General features: G+C 54.7%; 2 protein-coding genes across 2 annotated transcripts; both read right to left on the bottom strand.

Annotated features, from left to right (window-relative positions):
- Positions 1–4399: 4399 nt before the first annotated feature.
- Positions 4400–5050, bottom strand: LOC147958697 (uncharacterized). The gene has a single exon (XM_087532254.1). It carries the CDS (start codon positions 5048–5050, stop codon positions 4400–4402), a length of 651 nt encoding a protein of 216 aa, XP_087388380.1.
- A 1692-nt stretch (positions 5051–6742) lies between these two features.
- LOC147958696 (uncharacterized) lies at positions 6743–7414 on the bottom strand. Its single transcript, XM_087532253.1, has one exon. It carries the CDS (start codon positions 7412–7414, stop codon positions 6743–6745), a length of 672 nt encoding a protein of 223 aa, XP_087388379.1.
- Between the last annotated feature and the right edge of the window lie 12173 nt (positions 7415–19587).

The following is a 19587-nucleotide window of genomic DNA, read 5'->3' as shown; positions in this document are numbered from 1 at the left end:
CGGTCTTGGCGGGGTAAGCTTCATCTCTCGTTTGTGCTCAGCTTTTGTTTTCTTGAGCTAGTCTTGTTTCTTTTCCGCTCATTTTGTCTTCTTCTTCAGGTCGCCAATCGCGCTGGCGAGGGCGGCGGCGGAAGCCGCGTCCGCCGAAGGGGTCGAGTTCCGCAGGAGCCAGTCCGAACTCGTCGACCAGGCTGAGGTGGAGGGACGAGCCAACTCGGACCTCGGCCTGGATCCGAACGAGGACGAAGCCTTGGCCTGGAGGGACAGGAACCGGTCCGAGGTGGAGCTGAAGGCGTCATCGGTCCGGGCTTGGACCGACGCGGCGGCGGCATGGGCACGAGCCGGCACGGAGCCGGCCTGGCGCGAGATGCCAGAGGGCACGGTGGTGGCGGTGACAGTCTTTGAGCCGTCATTGGTGAGGGAGCGCGGCCATGGAGGCCGGGCTGAGGTGGTGATCCCCGACCGGGTGGTCGTGGAGGTGGCGGATGACACCCTGCCGCGGGCTGACGTGGTCGAGCGAGCGGGGACTGATGGTGGTGGAGGCGGCGGCGTTTTGGAAGAGACACTGCGGACGGCGGTGTCGGAGGCGCCGCCGGCTTCGAAGGAGGCACCACGGGCAGCAGTGTCGGAGGCCGCCCCGACAGCTGGGCCGGAGACGGCGACGCAGCGCGTCCCGGCATCCGGGTCGTCGTCGGCGCCGGGAGGGGCGTCGGAGGAGGTGCTGGCCGCCTCGCGAGCGGCCAGCGGGGAGTACACCTTGGTGCCCCGGCAGGGAGGACGCCGAGCTGTCGTGCCACAGCCAGCGCGGAGCAGGGCACCGTTGTCTTCGGGCCTCAGACCCAAGAGGAGGCGGCTCTGGACGCCGTCAGTCGCCGCCTGCGAGGCCGGACGGAATGGCTCGAGGCCTTCGCCCAGGCCGAGGTGGAGCGGACACGCAACCTGGAGTGCGTCGTTCTGGTAAGTCTTCTTGTAATCTCTTCTTTGTGGGGGGGCGCCAACGCACCCACTGGGTGTAGCCCCCGAGGTTCGGGCCAACTACGTAGTAGTTGGGTCGAATCTTTAGAGTGTTGGCCTTGTTCTAATTTCTGCTTTCTTCAGCATCTTGACGCTTTCAGGGTCGCCGCCTACAATCGTCTCCTGGGCAAGCACCGGGAGCTCGTGGAGCAGCTTGCCGCCAAGGAGGAGGACCTCCGTGTCGCCGCGGGTATTCTTGTGCTCTTTTGTAGTGGGGGGCGCGCTAGCGCACCCACTGGGTGTAGGCCCCGAGATTCGGGCCAACTGTGTAATAGTTGGGCCAAATATTAAGTCTTGCTTTTTTCTTCTGCTGAGTCCTTCTTTTTCGCAGCCGAGATGTTGTCCTGGCGGACTCGTCTACTCCGGGCCAGTCATCACTATGACCGGCTTGTTGCCGACACCAGCCGTCTTGGCGGCGCAGGCGAGGGCGGAGGCGGTCGCGGCTCGGCGGTCTCTCGACGAGGCCAACTGACTGCATGAGCAGCTGGTAGGTCACAAGAGCCGCCTCGAGGCCTAGGTGGAGCACCTTAAGGCGGAAGCCGCCAAGGTAGCAGAGGCGCAGCAGGCCCTGGTGGAAGCGGACCAGCAGCGCGGCCAGCTGGCCCACGACAAGGGCCGGCTCCAGGCCGAGGTGGACCGCCTGCGAGGGCGGGTCACCACGGCTGAGGGGGCCCGTCAGGACGAGGCCCGCCACCGCGAGGCGGCCGAGAAGGCAGCCGAAGACAAGGACGCCGAGATGAAGGCGGCCCTTGCCAAGGCGGCCGATCTGGAGAAGGCGCTCAACGAGCGCGACCGCGCCATCGAGCGGGAACGGCGTGGTACGTTGCTTGAGGCGCAGCACCTGGAAGAGTCCTTCTCTAGTAAGTGCTTTTTCTTGCCGTTTGCCGGGTCGGGACCGGCCTTTCTTCCTTGTTATTCTTCTTCTAACTCGCTTCTTCCTTTGCGGCAGGGGCCTTCCCGAAGACGCAGCGGCTGGCGGAGGAAGCCGTATGCTATCAACGCGACCCGACCGACGTCGTTGGGTCCGGGACGGATCCGCGGGTGGCCTGGACCTTCCCGGAGATCATTGCCGCCGCTGAGGCCCGCCTGCAGATCCTGGGAACGCAGTTGGGGCGGCTGTCCCATGCCGGCACCGCAATGATGGCGGCCCCATGGCCGGACTCCGTCCAACCGAGCAGCTTCTCGCGCCTGGCGCGTTGGTTGGAGGTGGGTCCAGACCGGCTTGGCGAGTGGCGCGTCTCCGCCGCTCGTGCTGGTGCTGAGATGGCGCTCTGGTTCGCGCTGTCCTGGCTTCCGGACCTGCAGCTGGATGCGTTGATGGGCCAGCGGGCCGGCTCGGAGCAGCTCTTGCACGAGCAAGCCGGCCGGATCGCCTCCCGGGCCAGCTACATCACCAAGTTCGCCTTCCACGACGAGTTCCATCCAGAGCGGACGGAAGACGGCAGGGCCGTGGACGGCGATGACTACGGCTTGCTCCTCCATGATCCGGAGGGGAGCTCGGAGGAGATGGGCGTCTACTGTGACGCGGGTGCTGAGGAGGACATCGGCGCCATGCTGGACCCGGAGGCCGCCAGGGGAGAGCCGTCGATGTCACGGCGTGGCGCTGGAGATGCCTGAGACACTTTGTAAAATTTGTTAAATAGCAGGTCCACCCACCCACTGGGGGTTTTAGGGTGTAATGAACTTGGGTCGTGGGCCTTTATTTAAATACTTGTGTGGATGTCGTGGGTGCTTTTGCTTTTTGCCTTCCATTTTTTGGACCGATTTCATGCGCTTTTCCTTTCTCAAACCTCCCCCCGCGAGTCAGACTGCCGAGGCTCCGGTCCATGACAAGGAGCTCGGTTCTTTGAGAGGAGCGCGCAGGACTTGGGTCCCTCGAAACATTGAGCGCGAGCAAAGCACCCACTGGGCCGGCTGGCGGCAATCGGGCGAAGCTGGTTGGCGAGCAGCCGGTCGTGCGGCTGTTCATTTGATGAATGGTGGGCCGGGTTGATCGACCCAGCAGCCTTTGACTTAGTGTATGAAGCGTAAAGGAGTTTTGGCCCGTTGTGCTTGCCAGCCGACAGCCAAAGCTGGATCTGTGGCTTTAGGGCGAAGTGGGGGACCGTGGCATCCTAGCTTTATCACGAATCACCAAGTAAGGCGGCTGGGTGGCGACCGAGTCGGCCAGCCCCCGAGCCCTCGGGTCGAGCGAGTCGGACCGGTGGCCGGGTTCAGTGGTATAGTGATGCAAGAAAATAGGGACACAATAAATTGGTCGACAAAAGGCAGCCCTCGAGTCTCGTTCGTGGACCCCATGGTTTCATGCGTTTACAAAAGGCGACTATACATACGCTCGTGCGGCTAACTGTAAAACGGGCGGAGGAGTTCCGTGTTCCATGGCCAGGTCGTTTCTTCACCGGCGGTGTCCTTCTTGCGCTTCCTTGACTTCCGTGCGTCGATGGTAGTAGGCGTTGCGGTCGCGCAAGGCCTTGCTCACGATGAATGGGCCCTCCCATGGAGGGGACAGCTTGTGTTGTCCTGCCTGCTCTTGGACGAGTCGGAGGACGAGGTCGCCCTCGCGGAACGCGAGGGGCTTGATCTTCTTGTTGTGGTAGTGCCTCAGGCCTTGCTGATAGATGGCCGAGCGACTGAGCGCCAGGAGGTGTGCTTCTTCGAGTAGGTCAACGCCATCTTCGCGGGCTTCTCTGGCTTCGGCTTCGGTGTACATCGCGATGCGCGGCGAGTTGAACTCGACGTCGGTCAGGGTGACGGCTTCGGCTCCATAGACGAGGAAGAACGGGGTGAACCCAGTCGACCGATTCGGTGTGGTGCGTAGACTCTAGAGAAAGGCTGGCAACTCGTCAAGCCAGCTGCCGGGTTAGCGGATGCGTGGCTCGACGAGTCGCGGCTTGATGCCGGACAGGATGAGTCCATTGGCCCGCTCGACCTGCCCGTTGGACTGCGGATGCGCAACGGAGGCCAGGTCGAGGCGGATGCCAGAGACGGAGCAGTATTGCTCGAGCGCGCCCTTGGCGAAGTTGGTGTCGTTGTCGGCGATGATGCTTTTCGGCATGCCGTAGCGCACCGCTATGTCCTTGATGAACCAGACGGTTGTTGGCCCGTCGAGTTTCTTGATTGGTCTTGCCTCGATCCACTTGATGAATTTGTCCATTGCCACCAGCAAGTGTGTCATCCCGCCTCGAGCGGTTTTGAAGGGTCCCACCATGTCGAGTCCCTAGACCGCAAAGGGCCAGGCGATCGGTATGGTGCGGAGTGCTGACACCGGCTGGTGGCTGCGTTTGCTGAAGCGCTGGCATCCCTCACACTTGAGGACGAGCAACTCGGCATCTTGGAGGGCCGTGGGCCAGTAGAAACCGTGGCGGAACGCCTTGGCCACCAGGGATCATGATGCAGCGTGGTGCCCGCACTCGCCCTGATGTATGTCGCGGAGGATGTCGATGCCCCGTTCCTGCTCGACGCAGCGCTGGAACACGCCGGTGGAGCTGCGCTTGACGAGCTCATTGTTGATGATGCTGTAGGCGGACGCCCGGCGCTGCACTTGTCGAGCTTCGGTCTCGTCCATGGGGAGAACCCCATTCTCCAAAAATTCCGATATTGGGAGGGCCCAAGATGGAGCCGTAACCACGGCGAAGACGGCCACCAGGGTGGGTTCCGAGTCGGCAGCCCCCGAGCCGGGTTGGGCAGCCCCCGGGTCGGGGAAGGCGACGGTCGGGTCCAGGCCGATGGTGGCTGAGTCGCGCTGAGCAGCCTCTGGGCTGGGTTCAGCAGTCCCCGGGCCGGGTTCAGCAGTCCCCGGGCCGGGTTGAGGTGCGGTCGGGTCGTCTGGAACATGGATGGACTCGGAGCCCGGCGATGGCTTGACGGACGGCTTGCGCAGGTGCTCGAGGGAGACGCCGGACGGGATGGCTTGGCAAGACGAGGCGATCTTGGCGAGCGTGTCGGCTGCTTCGTTCTCCGCGCGCGGGACGTGGAGGAACTCGTAGCCCTCAAAGGATCCGGACAGCTTCTGGACGAGGAAGCGGTAGCTTGCCATGTTAGAGTCGTGAGCGTCCCATTCGCCGGAGCACTGCTGCACTACCAGGTCCGAGTCGCCATAGCACAGGATGCGCCGGATGCCGAGTTCCTTGGCAAGCCGGAGGCCGTGCACAAGGCCTTCGTACTCGGCGACATTGTTGGAGGCGGCGAAGTGGATCTAGAGCGCGTAGCGGAGCCAGTCGCCCTTCGGGGACGACAGTATGATGCCAACCCACAAGCCGAGTCGCATCTTGGACCCGTTGAAGTGCATGCGCCAATACGTCGAGTCGGGAGGCGGCGGCAAGTACTGGGTCTCGGTCCAGTCGATGAGGAAGTCGGCCAGGGCTTGAGACTTGATCGTGGTGCGGGGCTCGTAGAGGATGCTGTGGCCGGCTAGCTGGATCACCCACTTGGCAACCCGGCCAGAGGCATCCCGGCACCCGATGATTTCTCCGATAGGCACCGTGCTGACCACGGTGATAACGTGCTCTTGGAAATACTGCTTCAGCTTCTTGGCGGAGAAGTACATGCCGTAACACATCTTCTGGTAGTGCGGGTAATTCTGCTTGGAGATGGAGAGCACCTCGCTCAGGTAGTAGACTGGGCGCTGGATGGCTTGGATCTTGCCCTTCTCTAGTCGCTCGACCACCAGCACCGTGCTGACCGCCCGCGAGGTCGCGGCTATGTAGAGCAACAGTGGCTCCTTATCGGTCGGCGCGACCAGGACTGGTGCGGTGGAGAGCATGCGCTTGAGGTCTTGGAAAGCCTCGTTTGCCTTGCCGTTCCATTCGAACGGGCTCATCTTCTTCATCAGCTGGTACAGGGCCAGCGCCCTCTCGCCCAGCCGGCTTAGAAACCGGCTGACCGAGGCCAAGCATCCGGTGAACTTCTGGACATCGCGCAGCCGAGCCGGCTTGCGCATGCGCTCGATGGCCTTGATCTTCTCCGGGTTCGCCTCAATGCCGCGTTCTGAGACGAGGAAACCGAGTAGCTTTCCAGCCGGGACGCCGAAGACGCATTTTTCCGGGTTAAGCTTGACCTTGTATTCGCGGAGGTTGGCGAATGTTTCCTTAAAATCGTCGAGGAGCGTGAGGTGCTGCTTGGTCTTCACCACGATGTCATCCACGTATGCGTGGATATTGCGGCCGGGTTGCGGCAGCAGGCATTTCTGCATGCAGCGCTGGAAGGTGGTGCCGGCGTTCTTCAAGCTGAACAACATGGTGATGTAGCAATACGCCCCAAAGGGCGTGATGAAGGACGTCTTCAGGGCGTCGTCCGGGTCCAGCTTGATCTGGTGGTAGCCGGAGTAAGCGTCCAGGAAGGATAGGAGCTCACACCCGGCGGTCGAGTCGATGACTTGGTCGATCCGCGGGAGGGCGAACGGATCCTTGGGACAGGCCTTGTTGAGGCTGGTGTAGTCGATACACATGCGCCAGGTCTTGTTCTTCTTCAGGACAAGGACTGGATTGGCCAGCCACTCGGGGTGAAACACTTCCATTATGAAGTCGGCCGCCAAAAGCTTGGCGACCTCTTCACCAATGGTTCTTCTCTTTTCTTCGGAAAATCGTCGTAGGGGTTGACGGACAGGCTTGGCGTCCTTGCAAACGTGAAGTTTGTGCTCGGCGTACTTCCTCGGGATACCCGACATGTCCTTGGGGGTCCATGCGAAGATATCCCGATTCTCACGGAGGAAGTCGACGAGCTCGCCTTCCTATTTGCTGTCGAGGCGGGCGCCTACGACAACGTACTTGCTGCAGCTGGGGTCTTCTGGGTTGAGCTTCACTTTCTTGGTCTCCTTGGAGGGCTTGAAGGCGGCCTCGTCGGCCGGGTCCGGGGTCGGGATCGACCCGGCGGAGGCCTCGCCTGCCAGAGCGACGATCCGTTCGAGCTGGCGCCGCTCCTCGGCAATGACCAGCGACTCGGCCAACTTGGCGCCGTCTCGGGCGCACTCCAGGGACTTGCGGTAATCGCCGGTGATGGTGATGAGGCCCTTGGGACCCGGCATCTTCATCTTCAGGTACATGTAGTGGGGAACCTCCATGAACTTGGCGAGCGCGAGCCGGCCCAGCAACGCGTGATACGCGCTGGACAGGTCCACCACCTCGAACCAGATCGGTTCATGCCGGAAGTGGCTGCTGTCACCGAACAGGACGTCTAGCCGGACCCGGCTAATGGGGGAGCAGGAGAGGTCGGGCACGATGCCGTGGAAGATCGTTTGGGTCGGCTCCAAGTCCTCGGCCTTGAGGCCGAGCTTGGTCATCGTGTCGCGGTAGAGGATGTTGATGCTGCTGCCGCCGTCGATGAGGACTTGGGAGAACTTGCATGTGCGTCGCGCGATGATGGTGGGCTTGAGGACGAGGGCGTAACCACCCGGACTCGGCATGACTACCGGGTGATCCTCCCGGGTCCAGGTGATCGGGCAATCCGACCAATGCATGAACTCCGGCTTGGCCGGGACGATGGTGTTCACCTCCTACCGAAGGAGGCGCTCGCTGCGCTTGTCATCGCCGAGGCTGGTAAAGACGACATAGGCCGCGTTCTGGTCCGGGTAGGCGTCGTCGCGCATCGCGCCGCCAGCGGGAGGCGGCTGTGGAGGCAGAGGCGGCTGTCCCGCGCCTAGAGCCGGAGCCAGAGGGGGCGGGGCATCGCCCCTCATGATGCGTTTGGTGATGGCGCACTGCCGAAGCGTGTGCGTGGAGGGTCTTGCGCTGCTGTGGTGCTTGCAGGGGGCATCGAGCATCTGCTCGAAGCTCATGGAGGGTTGCCACGCCATCTTGCCGATTTGTCGGTGCTTAGCCGTCGGGTCCGCCGCGGGCTCGGTGGCCGCGACGAGCCGGTTGTCATGACGCGGCGCTGGCTGGTCGGCCTTGCGCTTGTTGTTCTGGTGATGCTGCTACCGGCTGCTTTCGCCGGCCGGCTTCGGAGGGGGAACCGGCTTCGCCTTGCCGGCTTCATCCAGCGCCACCTGGATCTTCATGGCGGAGTCGGTGTTGGCGTACTTGTACGCCGTCACCATGAGCGCGACCATGGTGGCCGGCTCGGAGCGTAAGAGCTTGTGCTTGAGGAGGGTGCTGTCTCAGCACCCATTGACGAAGTACTGGATCGCCTGGACTTCATGGACGCCCTCGCAGCTATTCCGGAGCTCGGTCTAGCGTGCGAGGTACTCGCGACCGGTCTCCGTAGGCCCCTGCACGCACATGGCGAGCTGGCTAGGGCGGCCGGGTCGCTTGTAGGTCCTCGTGAAGTTGCGGATGAAGGCTTCCTCGAAGTCCACCCACGTGTTGATGCTGCCCATCGGCAGGCTATTCAACCATGTGCGGGCCGACGCTTGGAGCATGAGCGGTGCGTAGCGCACGGCGAGACAACGATTGGCACCAGTGATGCCAATGGTCGTGGTGTAGTCGGTGAGCCAGTCTTCTGGCTTCACCATCTCGTTGTACTTGGGGGTGTCACGGGGGAACATGAAACCTTTGGGGAAAGGCTCCTCCCGGATGCGCATGCCGAAGCACGCCGGCCCGATAGCGCCGGTCTCCTCCATCTCCAAGGAGCGGGCGAGCCGATCGAGGCGGTGGCAAGCGTCGGCATCGTCGATGGCGCGCGGGCCGAGTCGACTTGGGGCCAGGCCACGGGGGGCCGGGTCGGTTGGAGCCGGACGCCGGCCATGCTGGTCGGTTCCGCGCTGGATCCCTAGGACGGGCTCGTCGCCCAATCCATCGGCGGCTGTAGCGGCCGGGTCGCGTCGAATCCGGGCTCGGCCGGAGTGCGCCTCGCCGGGGGGGCGAGGAAGCGGTGTGCAGAAGTTCGCCGGACACGCCAAGGCGGGCGAAGCCGGATCCCGCCGGCTTGGTGAGCTGGTTGAGGCGGTCCTGCTGGGTATTGGTGGCGTGGAGGACTTCATGCATCCGCCCGATGCGCTCTTTCAGCTCTTCACCCGCGAGCTGGTCCAGGCCGGCTGCGGCTGCCTGGGCAGCGCGCATGTTCTTCGCTGGGGTCTCGTAGATGATTGGGACGGCACCGAGGGCCCGGCTGATCGCTCCTCCCCGGGCACGCACATCGGTGACCCGGCTTGGCCCGGCCACGGCGGGCGTGAATCCGTAGGCGGCATCGCCTTCCAGCTGAGCGGAGTCCAAGTGACGCTGAGTGGCGGCGAGCGTCTCGGGCAGGTCCAGCATCTGTTGGCGCCTTTCCTCGAGCTGGGTTCGGGCCTCAGCGATGTTGGTGGTGTTTACGTTGGTGCCGATGGGGATGCGGAGGCTCTGCATCGCGGCGTGCAACGGATCAGATGGCTCGATCCGATCCGCTGTGGCCCTGGCTTCGGCAGCCCTCCTCGTCTTGCTCGACAAGGAGAGGCGCCGTCGCCGGTGATGAAGACCTCCACATGAACGTCCGCTGCCTCGGCGAAAACTCCAGCGCCGAGGGAGAGGGGAGAGTCGGAGTAGCTGAGCACCTCGCTGGGGTACTCATCAGCCGCGATCGCATCGGAGATGTGCAGCGCGGCGAAGGAGGCGGCAAGCGCGCCGACGACATCGTCCACCAGCGCGACGGACTCGTCGATGTAGGAGAAGGGCCCCGTCTGAAGCATGCTCCCGGCCAGCTCCTCGAGCTGCCCCACGGTGGGCGCCAATTGTCGTGGTGGGCGCACGGCAGATGCCAAGGGATGGCTAAAGAGAGGAGGAGGCTCGAGGGCGCTGGTGGACTCTAGAGGCGAGGTTGGCATGAGCGGGCGCGGGACGCCGGACATACCCAGGTTTGAGGCTCTCCGGAGAGATAATACCCCTAGTCCTGCCGAGTGTAGTTGTATGATTGATAGTACAATGTTGCTCCTGGGCTGTATGTGGGAGGAAGGAAGCTGGCCAAGGCTTGGGATGCTCCTTCTCTCCGGTGTTGCTGTTTTGAGGCTAGTCCTATGCTTGCTTTTCGGGGAGATGATGATCTGTTGTCCATGATCATGGGCTCTCGGGGGGTTTTATAGTCCAACCCCCCGGGGGTACAATGGTAATGTTACAAGTCGGTGGGTCCGTATTGTCGGTATCTGGGGACCCGAGATGGGTCCCGCTGAGGGCTTGTGGTTCGCCGGGTTCCCCTAGGTGCGGGCCCCGCATGCCTAGGGGGACTGTGCACCGTCTTGTCGATCGTCAGGGTGTGGCCGAGTCGAGTCGCGTACAGTGCTCTCCATCAGGTTGCTGCATGCTGTTGTCAGCGATGAAGGCGGGGGCACTGTAGCCACGCCGTCCCTGGTCAGCGGGTAGGTGAGGGGCACTGTTGCTACGTACCCGCTGACCAGAGGCATAGGCGGGGCAATGTTCCCTCGGTCATCATTGATTGAAGTCTTTTCCCCATCATACGGCCTAGATGGGACGGGAGTTGACCCGCGGTTGGATTGCGTAGCACGCCATGGGTGGCACTGGCTTGTTGAGGAGGCTTTGGTCGTGCCGGGTTCAGCTGTCTTGCGCTAGTTGTTGGGGCCGAGGTGACGTGTCTTGCCGGGTCAGCTAGTCTGGTCGGCTTGCGGGGCTTGGCCGGGTCGAGCGACCCGGCCAAGCACGTGCCGGTATTGAGGGGCGGTGCCAACCCCATTGTTTTTGAAGAGGATCCAGGTTCCGTTGCCTGCCCGGGGTCCATCCCCCCGATAGAGATGCATAGCAACGAGAGGGGGAGAGTATGTCTACATACCCTCGTAGACTGAAAGCGGAAGCGTTATGAAACGCGGTTGATCTAGTCGAACATCTTCGCAATCCAACCAATCAAGTACCGAACGCGCGGCACCTCCGCGATTTGCACACGTTCAGCTTGGTGACGTCCCTCATACCCTTGATCCAGCTGAGGCCGAGGAAGAGTTTCGTCAGCACGACGGCGTGATGATGAAGTTACCGACGCAGGGCTTCGCCTAAGCACTACAATGATATAACCGAGGTGGAAATCTATGGAGGGGGGCACCGCACACGGCTAAACAATCAACGTGTGTGTCTATGGGGTGCCCCCCTCCCCCGTATATAAAGGGGTGGAGGAGGGGGCCGGCAGGCCACCTTGGTTAGGTTCCCCCCTTTCCTAGTCCTACTAGGAGGGGGAAGGAAGGGAGAGAGGGGAGGAAGGAAAGGGGGGCCGGCCCCCCTCCCAATTCGGATTGGGCTTGGGGGCACATCCCTCCTCTTGGCCTTCTCCTCTCTCTTCCACTAAAGCTCATGTAGGCTCATTAAGCCCCCGGGGGGTTCCGGTAACCTCCCGGTACTCCGGTAAATGCCTGAACTTATCCGGAACCGTTCCGGTGTCCAAACATAGCCTTCCAATATATCGATCTTTCTGTCTCAACCATTTCGAGACTCCTCGTCATGTCCGTGATCACATCCGGGACTCCGAACTACCTTCGATACATCAAAACACATAAACTCATAATACCGATCGTCATTGAACGTTAAGCGTGCGGACCCTACGGGTTTGAGAACTATGTAGACATGACCGAGACTCACTTACGGTCAATAACCAATAGCGGAACATAGATGCTCATATTGGTTCCTACATATTCTATGAAGATCTTTATCGGTCAAACCGAATAACAACATATGTTGTTCCCTTTGTCGTCGGTATGTTACTTGCCCAAGATTCGATCGTCGGTATCTCAATACCTAGTTCAATCTCGTTACCGACAAGTCTCTTTACTCGTTCTGTAATGCATCATCCCGCAACTAACTCATTAGTCACATTGCTTGCAAGGCTTATAGTGATGTGCATTACCGAGAGGTCCCAAAGATACCTCTCCGATACACGTGTGACAAATCCTAATCTCGATCTATGACAACTCAATAAACACCATCAGAGACACCTGTAGAGCATCTTTATAGTCACCCAGTTACGTTGTGACGTTTGATAGCACAATAAGTGTTCCTCCGGTATTCGGGAGTTGCATAATCTCATAGTCACAGGAACATGTATAAGTCATGGAGAAAGCAATAGCAATAAACTAAACGGTCATAGTGCTAAGCTAACAGATGGGTCAAGTCAATCACATCATTCTCTAATGATGTGATCACATTCATCAAATGACAACTCTTGTCCATGGCTAGGAAACTTAACCATCTTTGATTAACGAGCTAGTCAAGTAGAGGCATACTAGTGACACTCATTTTGTCTATGTATTCACACATGTACTAAGTTTCCGGTTAATACAATTCTAGCATGAATAATAAACATTTATCATGATATAAGGAAATATAAATAACAACTTTATTATTGCCTCTAGGGCATATTTCCTTCAGTTCTCTTTGTCCGTCAGTATGTTACTTGCCCGAGATTCGATCGTCGGTATCTTCATACCTAGTTCAATCTCGTCACCGACAAGTATCTTTACTTGTTCCATAATACATCATCTTGAAACTAACTCCTTAGTCACTTCGCTTGCAAGCTTCTTGTGATGTGTATTACCAAGAGGGCCCAGAGATACCTCTCCGTTATATGGAGTGACAAATCCCACTCTCGATTCACGCCAACCCAACAAACACCTTCGGAGATACCTGTAGAGCATCTTTATGATCACCCAGTTACATTGTGATTTGATAACACACAAGGTATTCCTCTGGTATCCGGGAGTTGTATGATCTCATGGTCGAAGGAATATGTATTTGACATCAAGAAAGCAGTAGCAATAAACGGAACGTCATATGCTAAGCTAACGGATGGGTCTTCGTCCATCATATCATTCTCCTAATGATGTTATCCCGTTATCAACTGACAACACATGTCCATGGTTAGGAAACCTTAACCATCTTTGATCAACGAGCTAGTCTAGTAGAGGCTCACTAGGGACACGGTATTTGTTTATGTATCCACACATGTATTTTAAGTTTTCAGTCAATACAATTCTAGCATGAATAATAAACCTTTATCATGAATAAGAAAATATAATAATAACAACTTTATTATTGCCTCTAGGGCATATTTCCATCAGGAAGGCGGGTAGCCTCTGGTCGTATCAATGCGGCGAGGAGGTGTGTTTAGCAGGGTGTGCAGCGGGCGGCGCCCTTGGACAGACGCAGGTGACTTCGTCACGGGGATGCCGGAACACAATAACGAGAAAGAAGAATAAAACCGGTAAGAGGATGACAGTATAGTGAGCATGTGATGACTCAAGAGGATACCGATGCATCCCGGGCTTTGTGAAGTATCGCGAAGAAAAGGGAATATCACATGATAACCAAAGGTTCACTCGAATATCATTCATGTGCTCGTAGGGATCGATATGGATGTCCACGGTTCCGCTGTGGGTCATTGAACAAAGGGGTTTCGTTCATGTATATGAGTTACCAAACCTATGGGGTCACAAGCTTAAGGCAATCACGACCTGTTGAGTGTTAGTAGAACAGGAGTGATGAGAACATATTTGTGAATTGCTTCATTAATATTTTGAATAGTTTCGAGAGGATCTGGAAGCGTTCGGGTTTCAGAGAGTATCAGATAATACCGGGTATTACCAATAATTAATATATATAGGTGGAAAATGTCTTTAGGGCTGTTAAATTATATATAAAAGGGTCTGGAAATATACAAACGGGCCTTAAAGGGCCAAACCGGAGAAGAAAACTTGGGCCAACTGAGGGGCCCCCACCCCCCTTATGGAGGCCGAATTAGACCGGGGAAGGAGTTGGAGTCCTTCCCTCTGGCCGGCGCCCCAATGAGGCTCCTTCCCTCCTTGGTGGCTACCCTCTCCCTCTCCCCTTAATTTAATACTAGGGTTTTTTGCTCTACTGAGACGCACAAGTTTGGAGCCTCCTCTAGTCCCTCTAGTTCTAGTTGATCTAATTAGAGCTAGACTAATTCTCTAATCCTCATAATTAGAAGCCTAGTGTGGTTCTAATCTCCTTCCTCTAATTCTCCAGTGACGATTAGCTTTGGACGGTGAAGCGTTGTCAGATTGTGAAGGTTGCACATTTGCAACCAAGTAGAGAGGTCGGCTTTCGGTCTTTTGATCGAGGGATTGTTCGTGGGCGGTTCGCGGGCTCGTTCATCGACTGTCCGAGGGACTCCAAGTACGATCTACACCGACATGTTCTTCTTCTGCTGCAACACGGTAACGATCGTGATCTCAACCCGTTATGCATCTTCATATTGATCTTGAGTGTGCGTAGGTGCGGGATTTTTTTTGTTTTCTACTACATTTCCCAACATTCAATGTCGACGCCAGTGAGAGGTCGCGTCCGTTCTGCGCCGGCGTCAATGCGGAGTGCCCGCTCTCCAGCGGCATGAATGCGGGCAGTTAGCACCAAGCGGGAAGCTTGCATGGGCGAGGGATGGGGTTTTTGGTGGGCCAGGGCGGTCAAACGCGGGCGTGGATGTTGTTCGAACGCCCGCAAAGCCCCCTTCTAGCTTGTCTCCGGTTTGCGAGAGAAAGTGCATTCGGACCATCGAGCGGATCGATAGATGCCAGCGTTGGATGACACAACTTGTCCGGACCGTGCGGTCCGGGCGTATGCGAGCGGTTTGAGGGTCGGCCTTGGAGATGCCCTGAGACCTTGTACAATGCTAGGTACTTAGGAAGATGCTGAAAAAATACTCCCTCCGTTCAATTATGTAAGACGCTTTTTGACACTACATTTTGGGACGGAGGGAGTAAATCATGTTTTTTGAAAGCAGCAATGTCCATTCCTACAATATAGGTGTCTAATGATGCGTTTATCCTCCACAAATAAGCACCAATGCTTAAAAAGATTCACTGATTTAATTTTGTCAAAGCAACTCCAGTAAGCATGTTGTAATGTACAGTGCCTTACTGCATTATTTACCACGTATATGCCCGGGAGATTCAAAGCCTAGCTGTTCCAAAAGTCCTAGCCTGTTTCTACCCGGTTAGTTGACAAAACCAGCACAGTTATATTTTTTTTAAAAGCAGCCACGGCAGTCCGAATCATCCTGAAATGAATTCGATCGATCAGACAATACTATCCAGCTATACATGAGCGTGCAACACTTAGGATTTACCAAAGCGAAACAAAGGAAAGGGCAGCACGCCACCCAGGGGAAGATAACAAAAACTAATGATCACACGCTAGCCACACGCGTACAAAGCCACGACAGTCTGACCAAAATCTCGTACGCGTACGCGTACGGTACGTGTCGACGTCGATGGGAAACAAGATGGAGTGTCCACATTTCAATGCCGTTGGCCTTGGAAACATACGATGGGTTTGTATATGCACTGCCTCCTGAGGTGGATACATGTCACCTGCCTGGATGGCAACGACACTAATCCATGCACGTCCAGTCCATGAAGTTGCACCGCAGCCCGGTGGCGCGTACGCATGCAAAAATCCAAACCCGGAAGCTTCTCACCAAATATACTTCTTACTCATTCGTACAATAGGATTATTCCTTGTTTGATGGCCCTCGCCGGCCAATGTTTACTGCCGATTATAACTTGGACCGCAAGGGAGTGTGCTGGATCCTACGTGAGTCCGCGCGTCTTGTCTACCGGAATTGACGTTTGGACTTTGGCGTTTCTGAGCACCTGCTATGCAGCAGGTCTGCTGGCATATTTCCATGGCATCTTCACCGTCTTGCATGCGCTGCCTTGCTGCCTTGCTGCTGAAGTAATGCTTAGACATGCCTATAATCATTTTATGGCTACTTAACAGCATTGACCAATTAGCATCCATTTGTTCGAAAATGCCGAATGGAGACTGATGGGGGACTTAATTTGAAAACTTCGAAATTCAAACTTTTCAGTTTCTAAAAATTCCCAAAAAAGTACACATATACCTAGGGACATAATGTACATGTATGTAAATTTTCAAGTTGAAATAGTTAAAATAAGATCTACACACACAAAATCGGGGGCTTTTTGGCATATGTAGTGTTCATCCTCAAAGTCCATGATCTTTTTGTGTGCAGCTCACAATTCAAGGTATTTCCTCCTGAAATTTTACATACATACACATTACTTCCTTGTATAGTACTCCCTCTGTCCCATAATATAAAAGTGTTTTTAACACTACACTATTGTCAAAAACGCTCTTATATTATGGGACGGAGGGAGTACATGTGTATTTTTCAGAATTTTTTGAAACTAAAAAGTTTGAATTTGAAATATTTAAAATTAAGGCCTCCATAGAGCTGTGTCTCCAAAATGTCCTACTCCCATTTGTTTGTACATTCTATAAGTTAGTTAATTTTATATGTGTATAGATATAGATGTGTTGATCACTCGGTCTTCAAGGAAATGTTTTTCCAAAGAGAATAGGAGTATTGTACTCCTTGAGATTAATATCTTCCTAATTAGATTTTTTGATGTGGAGAATTGTAATCCATATGAACCTTTTCCAATGATTTACTTGCACTATGCATCGCGGTAAAATTTACATTGATTCTAACCTCTTGGAAAAAAATATTATGTTTTCAGGAATCAAACACCATTTAACCAATTCAAAAGATGTCATGGCATGATAGCCAACCTGTGATTGAATGCTTAGGAGGGCAGTGTTACCCCCGGGCCACCAGGGATCAAACTCTAGGTTTGACACTCTGTGTCTTATAAAGGCGGAATATACTGTTGGGCAACGTAGTAATTTCAAAAAAATTCCTACGCACACGCAAGATCATGGTGATGCATAGCAACGAGAGGGGAGAGTGTGATCTACGTACCCTCGTAGACCGACAGCGGAAGCGTTATGACAACGCGGTTGATGTAGTCGTACGTCTTCACGGCCCGACCGATCAAGCACCGAAACTACGGCACCTCTGAGTTTTAGCACACGTTCAGCTCGATGACGATCCCCGGTTTCCGATCCAGCAAAGTGTCGGGGAAGAGTTCCGTCAGCACGACAGCGTGGTGACGATCTTGATGTTCTACCATCGCAGGGCTTCGCCTAAGCACCGCTACAATATTATCGAGGAGTATGGTGGAAGGGGGCACCGCACACGGCTAAGAAAACGATCACGTGGATCAACTTGTGTGTCTAGGAGTGCCCCCTGCCCCCGTATATAAAGGAGCAAGGGGAGGAGGCCGGCCGGCCCTAGGGCGTGCCAAGGAGGAGTCCTCCTCCTAGTAGGAGTAGGACTCCCCTCTTTCCTACTCCTACTAGGAGGGGGAAAGGAAGGGGGAGAGGGAGAAGGAAAGGGGAGCGCCGCCCCCCTCTCCTAGTCCAATTCGGACCTGAGGGGGAGGGGGCGCGCGGCCCACCCTGGCCGCCCCTCTCTCTCTCCACTAGGGCCCATAAGGCCCATTACTTTTCCCGGGGGGGTTCCGGTAACCCTCCGGCACTCCGGTTTTCTCCGAAATCATCCGGAACACTTCCGGTGTCCGAATATAGCCGTCCAATATATCAATCTTTATGTCTCGACCATTTCGAGATTCCTCGTCATGTCCGTGATCACATCCGGGACTCCGAACTAACTTCGGTACATCAAAACTCATAAACTCATAATATAACTGTCATCGAAACCTTAAGCGTGCGGACCCTGCGGGTTCGAGAACAATGTAGACATGACCGAGACATGTCTCCGGTCAATAACCAATAGCGGAACGTGGATGCTCATATTGGCTCCCACATATTCTACGAAGATCTTTATCGGTCAGACCGCATAACAACATACGTTGTTCCCTTTGTCATCGGTATGTTACTTGCCCGAGATTCGATCGTCGGTATCTCAATACCTAGTTCAATCTCGTTACCGGCAAGTCTCTTTACTCGTTTCGTAATACATCATCTCGCAACTAACTCATAAGTTGCAATGCTTGCAAGGCTTATGTGATGTGCATTACCGAGAGGGCCCAGAGATACCTCTCCGACAATCGGAGTGACAAATCCTAATCTCGAAATAAGCCAACCCAACATTTACCTTTGGAGACACCTGTAGAGCTCCTTTATAATCACCCAGTTACGTTGTGACGTTTGGTAGCACACAAAGTGTTCCTCCGGTAAACGGGAGTTGCATAATCTCATAGTCATAGGAACATGTATAAGTCATGAAGAAAGCAATAGCAACATACTAAACGATCGGGTGCTAAGCTAATGGAATGGGTCATGTCAATCACATCATTGTCCTAATAATGTGATCCCGTTAATCAAATGACAACACATGTCTATGGTTAGGAAACATAACCATCTTTGATTAACGAGCTAGTCAAGTAGAGGCATACTAGTGACGTTTAGTTTGTCTATGTATTCACACAGGTTTTATGTTTCCGGATAATACAATTCTAGCATGAATAATAAACATTTATCATGATATAAGGAAATAAAATAATAACATTATTATTGCCTCTAGGGCATATTTCCTTCAGTCTCCCACTTGCACTAGAGTCAATAATCTAGATTACACAGTAATGATTCTAACACCCATGGAGCTTTGGTGTTGATCATGTTTTGCTCGTGGAAGAGGCTTAGTCAACGGGTCTGCAACATTCAGATCCATATGTATCTTGCAAATCTCTATGTCTCCCACATGGACTAGATCCCGGATGGAATTGAAGCGTCACTTGATGTGCTTGGTTCTCTTGTGAAATCTGGATTCCTTTGCCAAGGCAATTGCACCAGTATTGTCACAAAAGATTTTCATTGGACCCGATGCACTAGGTATGACACCTAGATCGGATATGAACTCCTTCATCCAGACTCCTTCGTTTGCTGATTTCGAAGCAGCTATGTACTCCGCTTCACATGTAGATCCCGCCACAGTGCTCTGTTTAGAACTGCACCAACTGACAGCTCCACCGTTTAACGTAAACACGTATCCGGTTTGTGATTTAGAATCGTCCGGATCAGTGTCAAAGCTTGCATCAACGTAACATTTTACGATGAGCTCTTTGTCACCTCCATATATGAGAAACATATCCTTAGTCCTTTTCAAGTATTTCAGGATGTTCTTAACCGCTGTCCAGTGATCCACTCCTGGATTACTTTGGTACCTCCCTGCTAGACTTATAGCAAGACACACATCAGGTCTGGTACACAGCATTGCATACATGATAGAGCCTATGGTTGAAGCATAGGGAACATCTTTCATTTTGTCTCTATCTTCTGCATTGGTCGGGCATTGAGTCTTACTCAATTTCACACCTTGTAACACGGGCAAGAATCCTTTCTTTGCTTGATCCATTTTGAACTTCTTCAAAATTTTGTCAAGGTATGTGCTTTGTGAAAATCCAATTAAGCGTCTTGATCTATCTCTATAGATCTTAATGCCCAATATGTAAGTAGCTTCACCGAGGTCTTTCATTGAAAAAATCTTATTCAAGTATCCCTTTAGGCTATCCAGAAATTCTATATCATTTCCGATTAGTAATATGTCATCTACATATAATATCAGAAATGCTACAGAGCTCCCACTCACTTTCTTGTAAATATAGGCTTCTCCAAAAGTCTGTACAAAACCAAATGCTTTGATCACACTATCAAAGCGTTTATTCCAACTCCGAGAGGCTTGCACCAGTCCATAAATGGATCGCTGGAGCTTGTACACTTTGTTAGCTCCCTTTGGATCGACAAAACCTTCCGGCTGCATCATATACAACTCTTCTTCCAGAAATCCATTCAAGAATGCAGTTTTGACATCCATTTTCCATATTTC

The sequence above is a fragment of the Triticum urartu genome, chromosome 7A (genome assembly GCF_056163025.1).
Source record: "Triticum urartu cultivar PI428250 chromosome 7A, HENAU_Tu73, whole genome shotgun sequence".
In the NCBI taxonomy this organism is placed as follows: domain Eukaryota; kingdom Viridiplantae; phylum Streptophyta; class Magnoliopsida; order Poales; family Poaceae; genus Triticum; species Triticum urartu.
This window is presented reverse-complemented; position numbering and strand designations above follow the sequence as displayed.